Below are 16146 nucleotides of genomic sequence, written 5' to 3' on the forward strand. Positions count from 1 at the left end.
GTGCAGAGAGTAATTTCGACAAAACCGGTCGCTCTCTCACGACGAGAAGATTCGTTCAAGCGAAGATATTCGCGGGATTTACGAAGCTTTTAATGACTGAGAACTTAATTCTTTATTACACATTATTCTCGCTGCGCTTGACTCTCCTTGAATTAAAAATTCTAAAAAAAAAAAAACGTCAGACGAATTTTTACTTACTAACAAAGTTTTGATAACAATACTAAAAAAATCAATCTATCTCATGCAAGACTCTGTAAAATCTCAATATAAATTTACACAGAATTATATATATCGATATTATTAATATTTAATTTGACGATTTGATTGATAAACTTTATTGATACCTGCTGTAATTAAATATCTCGATAGCAAACATTTTATTTAATTTCTGAAATAAAAGAATAGAATTTTATCGCACCAATTACAGAAAATAAATGTAATTTATTACATCGGAGCGCTGATGTAGCTCGTTTAATTTTTTAAGCGATCTATTTCTACGGGATAAATGCAATTATTTTCTCTCTTCGCAAAATCATTCGTCTTATTAATTAATAGAAAATGCTCTTGTTATCGGAGAACGCTTACAATCAAAACTGTTCGGAAGTTTAGCGTACGAGTTTTCTCTGTCAGAGGATATTATATCGATGTAGTAGGTCCTGCTTCGCGAGTACTTCATTTCATCGTTACCTTATTTTATCCAGCGTGCACCTGCACTCCCCCCTTTTCCTTCCTCCTCTCTTCTTCCATCCGTTCGGTCTGTTGAAAGACTCTCGTTGCATCGCAAATGCATGCAGGTCGTGCACGACCTAGCCTAAGAAACGTATTTCTGGTTCCACGCATTCAACGGTCGCGATGCTACAAAAGATGTCGGTTTGTGTTCCCGATCATCTAACAAATAAACATGATGATCTGCATTGTCGTATAGCACGAGAGCTTCTGTGAAACGGAACGGTAATTGATTGGATCTAATTTTCCAACAAAATTAATTTTAATGGTACACCAACGGTAATATCCGTCGCAATTTCCATACGTCATTTTTTCCGTGTCGAACATTAACCTTGAGATTTAACTATTAAATTTCGAATTCTCGTTCTATTTTAAAATTGCACATGGAGTCATATTTTTATTTAAAAAATTATATTTTCATCTTAACAATATTTCACTTATCTTTAGACTTTTCTTTAAAATAGGCGACAAAAAAATCCTCTTAGTTTAAGAGAGAAACCGTCTAAAGAGTAAAATAACCTCAGATATTCTTAATGTGTAAGAATATGTACTGAATGGGATATTTTCTTATCATTATATATATATTATCTAATATTTGGGATTATTAATCCCAATGATACAAAAAAAAAAAAAAAAAAAAAAAAAAAACAATTTTACAGAGAAACTTATTTATTAAATCTTTGACAAGTTATACAATTTTTACTTAAGTTAATAAGTAAGATATTCCAAAAAAATATTACATAAAGAAAAAAACCCTCATTTATTAAAAATATCTATTAAGAGTGCTTTTAAATATACATTTTGAGATACAATTACATCGATACTAATTGCAAATTAGAATCTTTAGTTCTAATTTAGTTGCTCGATTTTTTTTTCTTACCGTCCAACATACCGAACATGCGTCTCATTCCGCGATCCTTTCGGGTATCTTCGGACAGATTCTGGCGGCACCCCTTTGATACATTTGTTCGTCCGTGTTCTTTCACGTGTCTTCAGCAATCTCTCCTTCTTTCTCTCTCACGAAGGTGCCGATATATATATGGGCTTGGTCACCAAAGTTGTGACTACCTGCCGTCGCCTCTAATTGGCACGATTTATGTCCGCCGTGGATCGCGCATCTCTCGCCTCGCGTTCGCAGCCATCGACTCTTCGCTTGTCGAAATCTTTGTCGATTCGACGTCTCCTTTCCAACAATAGATCGCGACCACCCATTAAGACTTAGACGCTCTTAACTAAGTAAATATAATCGTGTAAGCATAGTTTTGTTTGATATTTTATCGGAAGTTCAAAGTGCCATCGAAAAAATTATATTCTCGACTTAAGAATATTTTACTTATCTTTATATCTTTCTCTAAAGTAAGTGCTAAAAGGATTCTTTTAGTTTAAGAGAGAAATCCTCTAGAGTAAAATCAGATATTCTTAATATATTGTATAATAAGAATATATACTGAATGAGGAATATTTTCTTACCATTATATTATTTATTATTTGAGATTATTAATTCCAATGATAATATAAAAAACAATTTTGCAAATAAATATTTGTTATTTATTAAAATTTTTATCAAGTTATAAATATTTAATATTTTACCTAATTTATAAATGAGATATTCCAAAAATATCACATAAAGAAGAAAATATTCTTATGCATTAAAAATATCTATTATAAAATATATAATACAATGTTTTCGGTGCAATGATCGCGAGAAGCGTTTTGCGCGATTCCACACGAGGGCTATTGGCGATACAAGTTACCAAGGGAATCGGTTCCGCGTTCCTTGATGGAAACTACATGTTCGCGTCACGAGATGGTGGCGATCGGCGTGGTCCGAAAATAATTTCGCGATCAATCGTGCGTGAATTCCCTTCGTATCTACACGTGATTGCCTCGATCGGTTATGGCCACGCTATCATCGTTACTTAACGCGACGACCGTGTTCGATTAACGACGGCGAATCGAACTGATAACGCGGATTAGCAGAGTAATCGACGGAAATTCATTACCGCGAATCGACATGTCGTTTTCCAGCACGCGCTTAAATAGATGGAAAGCGTCGCTTTAATGCCAACCAGTTTGAAATAGTCGTGCAATAGCAGGTGCCACTTTTACTCGATCTAATCTACATGAGTGGAATGCAACCGAATTAAAGTTCCTCGGTCTTCTTGTTGCGCTTACCGTCATTATCATCGTCGTAGCAATTACAAAGTATTTGCATCACGCCGCCATCGCATGTGCACCGAAATCGCGAGCTCCCTCATCCTTTCTGCGTTCCTATCTTTCACGGATTACAAGTCGCGAGAACCTCGTTTAATCGTAAACGCGTTAGATTGTAAAATAACGATCGCGCCTGGACGTGCTGCGCGTTATTGTGTGAAAAGCGATCGTTACTTTGCGAGCGAAACGTGCTCTAGCATTCATTCTCTTTGATTAATGTCGAGATTAATGAAGAGTATGACGGTGAGAAATGAACGTTAATGTTTCACATGCGCGATGATCGATCCCTCAAGACTACACGAGTTATTTATGGGGCCGAATGATCGAATTACCGGTTACCGCGTATTTACCGGTGATGGAACGTTTTTCTTTCTGCGGATAGCGAGACACCCGTCGACTTATTCATAGATTGTTTCAACAAGCAGGAAAATATAATATAAAGATTAATCAAAAAGTAATTCATTTCAAAAGAAGAAGGAAAAATAATAAAATATGTTGTCTGTGAGAAGGGGTCATGTATCAGATAAATTAGGTAACAATTATAAGTAAATAAATTATAGAGGCAAAATTTTCATATTGTAATTAGAGAATATAAATCAAATGGATCACTTTAATTTCCATTCATTTCTCATCGATTTTACAACAATATTAAATATGATTTAGATATTTAGATCAATGTTATCTCATTACCTTTATTTCAACAAATTTTAACAAGAAATTTTAAGAAATTAAATAAAAATAATATATATATTATATATATAATTATCCTTGTTTCACGATTGCATATCGTGATGTTGCCTACCGAGACAAGTATCCTTTTTTTTTTTTTGCGACAATTTTTCTCGCAATACTCTCTCTGTACCCAGGAGCGACTTTCGCATTGGCAGCAATTCTGCCGCCGCATTTCCGGCCGACCTTAATCGCGCATGCGTGTCGGGTGCCACGCGAAAGACTCGCGGCCCTTAGTCGGCATCGCGTGACTTTCGGGGCGGTGTGTATGCGGGGCCGGTAATTTATTCCCGCCGGGGACCCTGTCCCCGCGGTTCCGTGACGTGTCTCCGTTTTTTTTTCCCCCCTCCCTATAATTCGCCGCGCGCGGATGAACGACCGTCGCGAAAGGGTTAGCGAAGGCAGACCGGACTCATCCTGCTTCTGCGGGCGCGCGGACGCATAAGGTGCGTGACGTTGGGAATGAGTTAATTACTTCATATACGCAACGTCGATGCAACGGCCGGTAATTATTGTGTATAACAGATACTCCTAAGTGGACACCGAATATTCGCGAGATACATAATTAATTTTAATTACGTTTACATAATTACGTTTGTACATTTATTATAGCTCTTCTAGTTAAGCTAATATTTATTAATTATGCTCTCGATTGCTAAAGTATATGTATTATAATGGAAATCATAATAATGGTAATCGATAAAAAAGCTATTATCTTTTAAAAACATATTTTTTTGTCGAAACTTTTCAAGTTAACTTAAAGATATCACACAAGAGTTGTAATAATAATTTATTTAAATATATTTAGAGTAATACAGTTTTATATTTTATATGTCTTATTTACTACAAATAAATCAAGCCTCTCTGCATATATATATATATATATATATATATATATATATATATATATATATATCAAAATAAACTCCTTATTAATAGCTTCATTTTTAATAGCCTATTATACGTTAATGTAGAAAATAAGCAAAAACTAAATTAATTATAAAAATTAAAAAGTACGATAAAAAATATTACGCTTTTTAATTCGCTTGTACTAGTAAGGCGACCATTTTGTGAAAAGGAGAGGCTTCATTAAGTTTGTCGCTCTGCCAGGTAATTAAATGGAAGACTACAAAATAAATACGGATGCAGTTTCGATAAAGTACGAGTTATCGCGTTGGCTGAGCTGTATCTTAACAATATATCTGAACGAAGATCGTCGGTCGAAGTGACTAAGTTTGTAACGGCCACGCTTAATGATTTTCCATCTTCTTCTGTGACACTGACTATCAGATTTCCAATCCGAATTCCGACTCTCGGTAATATCACGTTTTTCTACATTCGTTCTTCTCATCTCGTTGAAGAAAAAAAGGAGAGTCGAATAGCGAGGATTTTATGATTGGCTTTACGACGCTCGAATCTTCAGCATTTACTATTTAGTAATTTATGCGCGATGTTAATCGTAGACCCTTTAAGAATCATTTATTAAATATTTCTTGTCGAGACATTTATTAAAGCAAAACAAATAAAAAGGGATATTCAATACTAAAGAATTTGATTTTAAAATATTTTTAATAGGTTTATGAGATAATTTGTACATGACAGTTAACAAGTATATGCATGCAATATATAGAGAAGTCTATATACATGTATATATAAATATATAATATATACACATAACTATTTATATATTATTTATTACTTATAATACTCATCGTACTTTGCATACTGTATGTATATAAGTAATAATAATAATATAATGAGTTAGCACTGGTTTACAAAGGGCTGTCTCGTTAATGATAATAACAATGATGATGATAACAATAATATAATAATAATAATAATAATTTTAGATACATATATTTTACCAAGTTTCCATAGAATTGTATTAATCATTTTATACTTGTTTTTAATGCCACTTGAACTACATGCGTACCATAATGTTTTCAAAGGGTCATTTTCAAAACATAAATTCTACTCTGCTCTCTTTCACCTTATTTCCTCTTTATTTTCTTTTCATGAACACTCAACAAAAGAAAATAATAAACATATAATCCTCGTACATAGTATCCCTCGCGATGGACGTGGTCCACTGTACATGCTGACAGAATCAAAAGAGAGCAAAGGAAGCTAAAAATGTTACACAAGAGGGATGATCCTATATCCACGTCGCAACGGATTAAATACGGTGGACATAAACGCGTGACTGAATCAAAGAAAAAGAGAAAAGAAAGAAAAAACTGTCGGTTCCATTAGAGAGATGCTTAAACAGATTATTTCTATTTTTAGCATTTCGTTTTCAAGTGTAGTAATTGCTCTAATTTGAATATTTTTTTCTTACTGGAAATTTGTAGCAAATAAAATTTTAGGAGAACTTTTGAAAGAGAGATGCAGAAGTACAGGGAATATTTTTGAAGGATTACATTCACTTATAACGAATTTTATTTTAATTACAATGTATACATTTAAACACACTGCACGTACATATTTTATTTAAGTGTACATATGTTCGAATAATAAATTAGACATTCACGTTTGTTTTCAGCGGAGGAAAATTCATCACCGTCGGCGATAGAATTAGATTACCAGACGATGTAACGATGGGGTACATTATTGAATATCTCTTGAAAAAACAACTCACAGTCATAGAACAATTCCACTCGCATCTGGAGCCAATGAAGTTCCTGAACAAGGATACTTTTCACGACCAGGTAACTAAATGTAAACTACATGTAAATCTCTAATCTATTTCGAATGAAAAAAAAATGTTCTCTTTTTATAAAAAATCTGATTACGACAAAACTAAATTTTAAATATTTTATAATTTAATAATAGAATTTGAAAATTTGTAAGCTTTTAAATATGCGGAGAGTGCGAATTACTGCGGATTATTGTGTAATTGTTGTTTAATCTAAACAAACTTCTTTTTCTACCTTGTTATTAGCAAGCGAATAGTGCATATTGGATTAAGAGATTTGGAGTAAGATTTCTCATCATGAAATCTTGCCAACTTTTGCAACTCTAATCCTTTAGCTTAAGAGAGCTTTATTTCAGTGATAACCAAATATTCATCATAATTTCATACACAAGAGCACGCACAAAAATCTCTGCACTATAATACATCCATTATAATACTTAAGATATAAGTAGAGCCAAAATTAACGCACGTAGCATATTCTGAGTATATAAGGGTCACGATAAATAGCATAATGATAAATAATGGAAGGATAATAGAATAATTTGAAGCACACGATGAATCAGACCATACACACCGAGTGCATTGTCTGTTTTATTTTACGTTACGTAATAGCTATTATTTAATTGTATAGTTTCCGTTTATTATAAGTTCTCAGACTATACATAATAAGTAATAAGAGCAATCTTAACATATGAAAATACATGTCCTGTCGTCGAGATATTAACTAAATTGTCCCATATGCATTTCCATTCTTTTTTGTGCCATTACACATATATGCGTACTTTTTTGACAAGAAAAATAGAAATTAACATATTTATTATTTAAAAATTGATAAAAATATTTTTATTACATACATAATTAAAGTACTTAATATTAGATGAAAATAAGAATTTCTCTCTCTATCATTTTTCTAAATAAATAATTTTAACGTGCATTACAACTTGATGTAATAAAGATTGTTTGATTTAAAAATTTTTTATTTTTGTAATTTTATAATAAAGGAATTATTTTTCGTGAATTATTTATAAATTGTTCGTTCAATACGTTGTAATATATGTGTTAAGATCGAGTTACAATGTGTGTAAGCGATCGCATGGTCGACGAAAACATGCGTGATGTATGCAAAACGTTGGCACAAAACGTATTTTCTTTCATGACCGACATTATGCTTTAGGGTCTCGGATTTCGCAGAATATGCGAACAAACGAGTGCGCACGTACGTACGCGATACGTCAAAATAAATGAAGTCACTTTCGACATCGTATATCGTCCAGGGTTTCTGATATACAAGAATCCATCGTTGAAGAAATTAAAGATTAATGGCGAGTTAAAAAAAATGTTTTTTTGCGTTTTGTGTTCCAGGTCTCTTTCAGTTATTCTAAGGGATCTAGAGATGAATGGAATATCCTGAAGATTGATGGTTTTGACATGAAGAACGATCCAAAGAGGTAAAGCATTGCTTTATTTATATATTAATTTTCTTCTTTATTTTTTTATTTTGGATATTTCTTTATGTGCTGTGACATTTTTTTTTGCTTTAGTATTTGATCGATTTATTCGTGAATTTCGAACAGCGCCGGTTTTTGTTAAAATTTACATATAAATTGAATCATTTCCATGACAGAACGCGAGAAGTTCTGTCTGTAATCTTTAATTTTCTGTTTCTCTGAATCTCTTCTTTCCTGACGCAACATTGCACATGAAAGCCTCAATTACTTCTATAATTGCCACCTTCACCTAGAGTGCTCGCGTAGAATGCCGGTTGGACACCGTGAGGAATTCTTTAAGAGAAATAACTAAATTAAAGAGTAGTCTTCGTAAGAAAATTATATAATACTATAAAACATCGTGACATTTCGCATGTATCTTGTGTTTTCTTCACATCTTATACTTTGCTTAATTGAAAAAGATTATATATTTATTCAGAATATTATATATTTCATGACAGATTAATTAATTAAAAAATAAATTACAAATTAAGAAAAATATTGAAATGTTGCCTTGCTTTTTTCTTATATAAAAATAACTTTTGTTTAAAAAATTTAAAAAATTGTACTAGATATCCATAGCATGCAAATAATTCAAAATAATTTATTCTATGATTGATGTAATCTTTTGAGAGACATTCGAATAATAGAGATTAGTACAGTTTCTCTCTTCATCTTGAATAATTCCGAGATGAATATAAAATGACATTTTGTGAAACGACATGTGCAATCTACATGATGCTAAATGTAAACATCTGTCATTAGCGTTCTCATTAATGCATATACGCGAAATGTCTCTTGTGACATTTTCTTTCGTGTAATTGGTACCAGTGAAAGACGGAAGAAAGATGAGTAATCACGAGGACGACGTTGCAGTGTGATCTTGCAAGTTTTAATTGACTTGATAATAATTTTGATTTTTACGAGTCGCTCTTCGCTGTTTCTGCATTTTCCATCGAGTTAAAAAAAATGGTTTGTTTCCTGTTAATGTAAGTTTTCACGTCACGAATATTTTCTGGAATTCTTTATTTAGTATTGTAAGGAAGAAGCAAAGTTTCGCGTTTTTGAATATTAACGAGGAAAATGTCAGAGCCAAGTCGCTGTTAGTTAGTAAATCTGACATTTATGTATATCGAGACGGCACGTATTATGGATATTAAATCGAGTCTTCTTTTCTTTCGCTTTTCTTTGCTTTTTATGGATGACGTTTTATTAAAAGTTTATATTACATAAGTTTGCCATATTAAATCTTATTGATCATATTTGCAAGCGACATTCGTCGTAGTCGGATTTGTGCGAAAAATTTTTAATATGAGAATTGTGAACAGTATCTTGCATTAAAATCTAATATTTCTTTCGTAGAAATATCTGTGCGATAATCGTTGATTTTTTTCTTTTCTTTTTTAGTATATCAAGCATTATTTACATTTATTAGCATAAAAAATATCTAGATTTTATTTCTGATTTAATATCAATATAAACGTATATATTATTAAATTTTCGCATGAAAATTGTATCTAACTTTAATTCTGTCATATATTTCTGATTTCGAATTACGTTGTTAAGTAATGGCAATTAACGCATAACTATACTTCTTTGTTTCAGATTTAGATCCATTCACTGTCATCTATTTCCGCATGTTCCTTATTGTCCGCATAGATGATATAAAATCGCATGGCGAATGTAAAAATAAAAAAAAGTTGATGAACTTGCTGATCTCTCATTGTTAAGGAAAATATGGGAACAAAACGTGAGTTCTCGTAAAGGGGAGGGAGCATAGAGTTTATTTCCTAATTGCATATAGAGAGGAAACGTATGAAAGATTACCGTATAGTGAGGAGCATAACTGAATTAATAACATATTTTAAGAAAGAAAATTATTATTCTTATACATGTACGAAGAAAATTATTATTCTTGTACATGTATACATATACATATAGAAATAGAAGAAAGGAATAGAAAAATAAACAGTATTAGTTAGAGCGAAGTGTAATCGGTAAAATTATTGAAATATATTCAAACTCTTGTACAAGGAGGATAAAGCTAAATGCGGAATAGATCACATTCAGCAAAAAAGACGAAAAATATGAAAAGAAATTTATTAAAACTTTTATTGATGTATTGCATCAATTTTAAAGATTTTTATTATTTCTCTTGACTGGACTAGAATCGTAAGATACGGATAGATTAGGATAGAAAAGCAATATTCATATAAATTAGATTTCATAAAAAAATAGAAATGAATTCGAGAACATGAGAAGAGAGAGAATAATAATTATTGATAATTATAATATGAATTAATAATGATAAATATAATAATAATTAGATTAACATGAAAAAAGTTTTAAAACTTTGTTTTAACATATGCTGTGATTAGTAATACTTTAATTATGTTTATTTCTATTTTCTATATATTGTATATGGAGATATATATAATATTTTTTCTTTCTTATAAAACATTATTTCACACACACATACATGTGTTGTTACGCTCCTTATTTATTGATTAGTGACTACAATATGATCGGAAAAGCACGCGATGAGAATTTTGGTTATACTCACAAAATCTTTTGTTGTATTGTGAGTCTGCTGTATGTGTCTCACTTCTTTTTATCTTTTAAAATATTTGTATAAAATTGTATATATATATATATATATATATAGGTAATTATTTTTTATTGTTCTGATACTTTTTGTGCGGTGCAAGTGAGGTTTACATTTATGCAGTAGATTGAAAACGAACAGATAATGAACAAATAAAAATTTAGCTTTTTGAGGCTGTTATTATTATATGAGGCAGGTATAATTTTGATTTTGTTTATAACAGCTGAATAAACGCACATATAGATATACATAAAAAAAATAGCGTTTGTGACTCGTGACAAATCTATTGCTAATTCAATAAAGAATTTAACGTAGATATAGTTTTTTATTCTTTTTCTTCATTTATATGAAAAATTAATTATATTTTGATGTAAAATTATATGAAATATAACTAATTTTTTTAATTTTCTAATTTTTTATCAAAGTTTGAAATCAACAGGATTTTATTCGTATCTGTTTTAGTTTTTTGAGCAACAAATTTCTATTTTGCATTTTTAGAAACATTTTTATGTATTATTTATAGATTTTTTATAAAATATCTATAACTTATGAAACAAAAATTTTGTATATTTTAAGTTTTTAGGTAACTTTTATAGCTGTAATAAAATTATTGCAGGATTTTCGTTGCAGAGATATATTTTCCACATGCAGAGTTGCCAGTTGACATGTTGTAAAATTAATATTAATAAATTAATATTTATATGCAGGAAGTGAGAAGAAGAATATATGAAAAGTGAGAAAAAGAAAAAAAAACCCGACAGATAACGAAAGACATCACATGACAATTTTGTTTTTCTACTTTTGCATAATGTAATCTGCACTAACATGTGTGTAGGCGTATTTAACAGCTGCATCTGTGTAATACGATACATATAATTGTAATTCGCTGACAGTCTTGTCAACGCGAAATGGAATTAAGCTAGTCCCTCGCAGAAAGACAGACAGCTGTATATAATGTGATATTTAGTGCGCGCGAATTTTTATTTGTACGTGTATATTTTTTAATATTCTTTGTTTTCATAGGATTTTACATCGTAAATTTTCTATGAAGAAAATCTATGAAATTTTCTATTGTAAGATATATTTATATGCGAATGTCGAAATATGTGTGCAATATCGAATATATGAGATGCTTATTTTCAAAGTTGTGTGAGTTATTTTTGAAATTTTAAGAATATTAGTAGAATGTACATATATTAATTTTGGAAAAAAATTATTGCAGTTAGACTTACACTATTTTGAAAGTAAACGATTCATATATTATTATTTGTTGCTTTTAAGGAAATTGGCAATTATTTGAGAGAAGCGAGAGGGAAGCCTTAACATTATACAGGTGGGATCTCAAATATATATATTAATATATATATTTATCGATAAGATGTGTATTATAATTGCACATGTAACGTGATACAAGGAATGAACGAGAAAATTATAATAATGTCGACACTGTTGTTATTTCGATATAATAACCGACATTGAATTGTGCGATATTGATTTATATGTTGTGCGATTGTGTTTTATATATATATACATATACATATATATATAATAGATTATGTAAATGTGCACAATGATTACAGGATTTTGTTTATCTCTTCGTCCATAACATGCATCCTTTCCATTCTCCACAACGCTCCGTCTCCATTAATTATAATATGATATTTCATATATATAATATTTTTATGTTTTTACAATTTCTATACAATTATATTCTTTTGTTGTTTCTCGACAATGCATTTTTATCTTTTTGAAAGTATTTTGTTGCTGTGTTATTACAATTCTCGTTTTCTGACTTTTTTCCTGTTATTTATTATAAATTATATTTAAAGATATAAAAACCTTGTACACTATAGGACTTTATTCTTTGCATTTTATATTATATATAAATTTGATTCTACATATTATTATTTATAACAAAAGCTTTAAAGTATAAACTTTCACTTTTAGATTAACACATGAAATCAATAAATTTTATTACTATTAAATAGTAAATTTTAAAGATGCGAGTCCTATATAAAGGTATAGCAGTAGGTGAATTAGTTCAATGGAAAAACAACCGACAAAGCAATATTATCACACAAACATTTGTTGAATGATATAATGCTGCATAAGAAGCTTTCGTCGAGATACCTTCATCTGTTATAGTCAATCCAAAGCAAGGTTGCTGGTCGATAAACTAGACCGCTGTCGCTCTTTTCAGAATACAAGAGCAGTGACAATTAGCAACAGCCAGTGCAAGTTGTTCCTTTTCTTGTAATAATTGTTGTTAACTGGATCAGTAATGCAAATAAAAGCGCGAGCATTAATTACTCATTACACATTTTCTTAGCAGATGATACGAGCAGGTGATCTTCAAGATTATCATGCGATGATGATCAGCAAGCATAGGTACCAGAATTATATCAACAGTAAGTAACTAACTGAAGTCATTGGAAATTTATTATTATTTAGCCAATTAATGCATCAATCGTGCGATCAAAATATTAGGTAAATTATATTATCAAATAGGCGAAAATTTTAAATAATGTTTACCTCCCTTCATCTTAATTATACAGGAGATTTACGGTGGGAGAGATTAATATCTTTATGTGTGTCGATTTGTTCGACGTAAAGATCACGAAAGAGAAATAAAACGAAATAAATGTCATCGATATGTCGATTTTGTGTATCAATTTACACATACAAAATGACACGAATAGCTATTTTTTAGAAATATAAATAACGATTTTCATAAACATTTCACAATTTTATTTTATAGTATATTTTATAATAACAAAAATAATACGTCGCGCTTTGCGTTTTTACATATCCTAGATTTGTTAAAACGAATTTAGTCGAAATCGATATACAACATAAATATAAAATGCTTTGCAACAGTTTGTATATCGTTGTCGAATATCAATATTTTCGCAGATATATTTACGTATTCCTGCAGCGAGTACGTATGTAGAAAACTGCTGTGGCGAGAACTCGATCTGAACTTTGCCATTAATTTAACGATACATTGCGCTCGGCACCATGGTTTATTCAATGTTGCATTTGCGATCTCATATTTTAAATCTCAAATTTCCCATGTAGGGAGAGCTTGCTTTTCGTAGCCTGCTTATTCGTTTGCACGGCCTTTCGATATTCCGCGTTCGCTCGCATCGCAAATACACCGCGCGAAATGGTCTAAATATCGGATAGATACATCGCAACTAGAGAAGGAGACAGAGAGGGTCAGATCAGAAAAAGGACAGAGAGAGAGAGAGAGAGAGAGAGAGACAGACAGAAAGGGATGAAACGATCCCAAAGACGGTTGAACGAGAGGGTTAAAAGTTACGTGCACCGAAAAAAGCGTGATACGATATGGCACGTTCGTATCGGTTCGTGGCTCACCCTCCATCGACGATAGAAATAGAAATATTTCGCTTCTCGCGTTGCATAAAGATTCTCAATTGCACTGTGCCATGACATATTCGGAATTGCAAGGGGATATATTGCGGGATGCATCTTATACGTCGTCCGCCTTTTTATAGATCCTCTTTTCTCTTCTCGCTCGCTTCGTTGGATAGCCAAGTCTCGTCGCCAGACAACGAAGGAAAGTTTTCCAATAAAAGATGTTTATGCCGACTTTCACCTGCGGATCTCTCTCGCAGTTGGGACATTTTATCGTGCGCGTGGACGCGCGATAAAAATTTTTTCGCTATGAAATATTGGGCCCGGACGTGACTTAGCGGATTATACGAATTATAGAACTGATGTTGTTTATTTTTAAAGGATTTTTTAATCTTTTTTCCTCTCTTTTCTTGTTCAATATTCACAATTTTTTTTTTTTTTAATAAATTTATCGTGCAAAAGTAAATTTTTGCAATTTTTGTTATGAAAAACACGAGTGTCTTTTTAACCAATTTCAATTTTAATTAAAATAAAAAATTTGACACACGTTATATGATTATATTTGACATTACATTTTATATAATTTATTGTGTTATTTAGTGTTGTCAAAAGTTTTTTGAATTTAATTAAAATGCGATACATGACATGAAAGATAAACTTGGCCAGTGTATTCTACGATGCATCATAATCATCATTGAGATGCACTTGTTAATATCGTTTGTTATTATTGAGTTTTTCATTTTAAGCAAAATTATATTTCAGTAGAATATATAACACAATAATTATTGTGTATATTTTTCACGACTTAGCATAATCGAAGAATATTTCTCTAATAATAGATCCAATTATGATATTAATTAAAAAATTTAACGTAATTGCAATTATAATTATATACATTAGAGTGGGCATTAATAGTATTTTGTGCGATTTTACTACAATGAGAGATATAGAAATTTCAGCGTCATTGTGTGTAGAGTTGCGGTATAAAAAGTCGACCGCACGGTAGTATCGAAATTTAATAACCGGCCGCCTCGTCGACGTATTCTCGATATCGGTGGACAAGCCAGCGCCACCCAGAAATTACATCGGGATGAATACCGCGAATTAAACCAAAAAGCAAAAAAAAAAAAAGGAGAAAAAATAAACGAGCAGTCGTAAAGGTAACGATCGCTACAGCCGGATTTATTAGCGGCCGCGGTTTTTACGATCGTTCTTTTTTCCTTTTCCTATTTATCTTTCATGTTGGCGTGCAGGGACCACTCTTTTTCCCAGCGAGATCTCATTCACGAAAAAGCGCGGTGTTTCAGTTACCGGCAATGACGTAAAAGCGTACATACAGGGAGGGGATTGCATCCTGGGACGGCAATGACGTAAGACCAGGGTCGAATTAACAGTACTTAGCACCCAGTAGTACTTAGACTGAATCAAGAAACGTTTTAATGGAATAACAAGAGCTGGTCAGATTCCTTAAAGCACAAGGAATATAATTATTATTTATATTACTGCCGTAATTATATTATATTGAAAAAAGGATAATATGTGAAAGAAAGAATGTTTGAACTATTTATTTTTATATCGTACATTATAAAAATATGAAAGTTTTAAAAATAATATCCTAAATAAAGGCTTATCTTTTACGTAAATAAACTGTCATACACATGTGAGAACTGATTGAGTGAGAATATAATTTGAAATAGAGCACATGCAGACTTAAACGAATTGTATGATCAAATAATTCTGTAAATAAATATTTCTATAAAAGTACATCGAAAATCGGAGATATTTTCAAATCATAAAGAGTTGAACACAATGTAAAATTCTCAAGTTCGAATTTGAATCATTCGATGATCACAAGGTTTCCAACATCAATTTGTTGTGTCCAGTATGTCAGAAAATTCGAATAATTACGTTCATTGCTGGTTCATTACTGTTCGTCCATCACTGTAACAGAGAAACGTAGAGATGGTACAAACAAAATAGGGCAATGTGCGGGGTTGTCCGAGTTGTATGTAGGTCGCATTATCAGAGCGGCGACCTAGTTTCCATCCTACCTTCTCAACCCGAAAACATCTCTGAAACCAACGTCCCGCGTTATCACGTTCGACCTGTAAATCTCTAATACATTTTCATCCCTTTGTTACGCTTCATAATAAAAGTGCAACAATTCTAAGATATATAAAAAAAAATTGCATTTTGAGGTGCTTGACATTGGCCATCAAATATTTGTGACGAGATGGAAAGAGATACAAGAACCCATCGAAATACGATTGGATTTATTACCGATCCTATCCGAGTATTAGCGAATTGTTTAT

At 31.5% G+C, this 16146-nt stretch overlaps 1 protein-coding gene across 1 annotated transcript in view; it reads left to right on the forward strand.

Moving 5' to 3' along the window:
* The window catches only part of Fng (Fringe glycosyltransferase), an 88097-nt gene extending 76224 nt beyond the window's left edge, over nt 1-11873 (forward strand). The window contains exons 7-9 of the mRNA XM_072895321.1: nt 6212-6377; nt 7727-7812; nt 9457-11873. Of these exons, the coding sequence (XP_072751422.1) occupies nt 6212-6377; nt 7727-7812; nt 9457-9514 (310 nt within the window). The 3' untranslated portion in view covers nt 9515-11873. The remainder of the gene's footprint in view (nt 1-6211; nt 6378-7726; nt 7813-9456) is intronic.
* Nucleotides 11874-16146: the final 4273 nt, after the last annotated feature.

The sequence above is a fragment of the Anoplolepis gracilipes genome, chromosome 7, assembly GCF_047496725.1.
Source record: "Anoplolepis gracilipes chromosome 7, ASM4749672v1, whole genome shotgun sequence".
Taxonomy (NCBI): domain Eukaryota; kingdom Metazoa; phylum Arthropoda; class Insecta; order Hymenoptera; family Formicidae; genus Anoplolepis; species Anoplolepis gracilipes.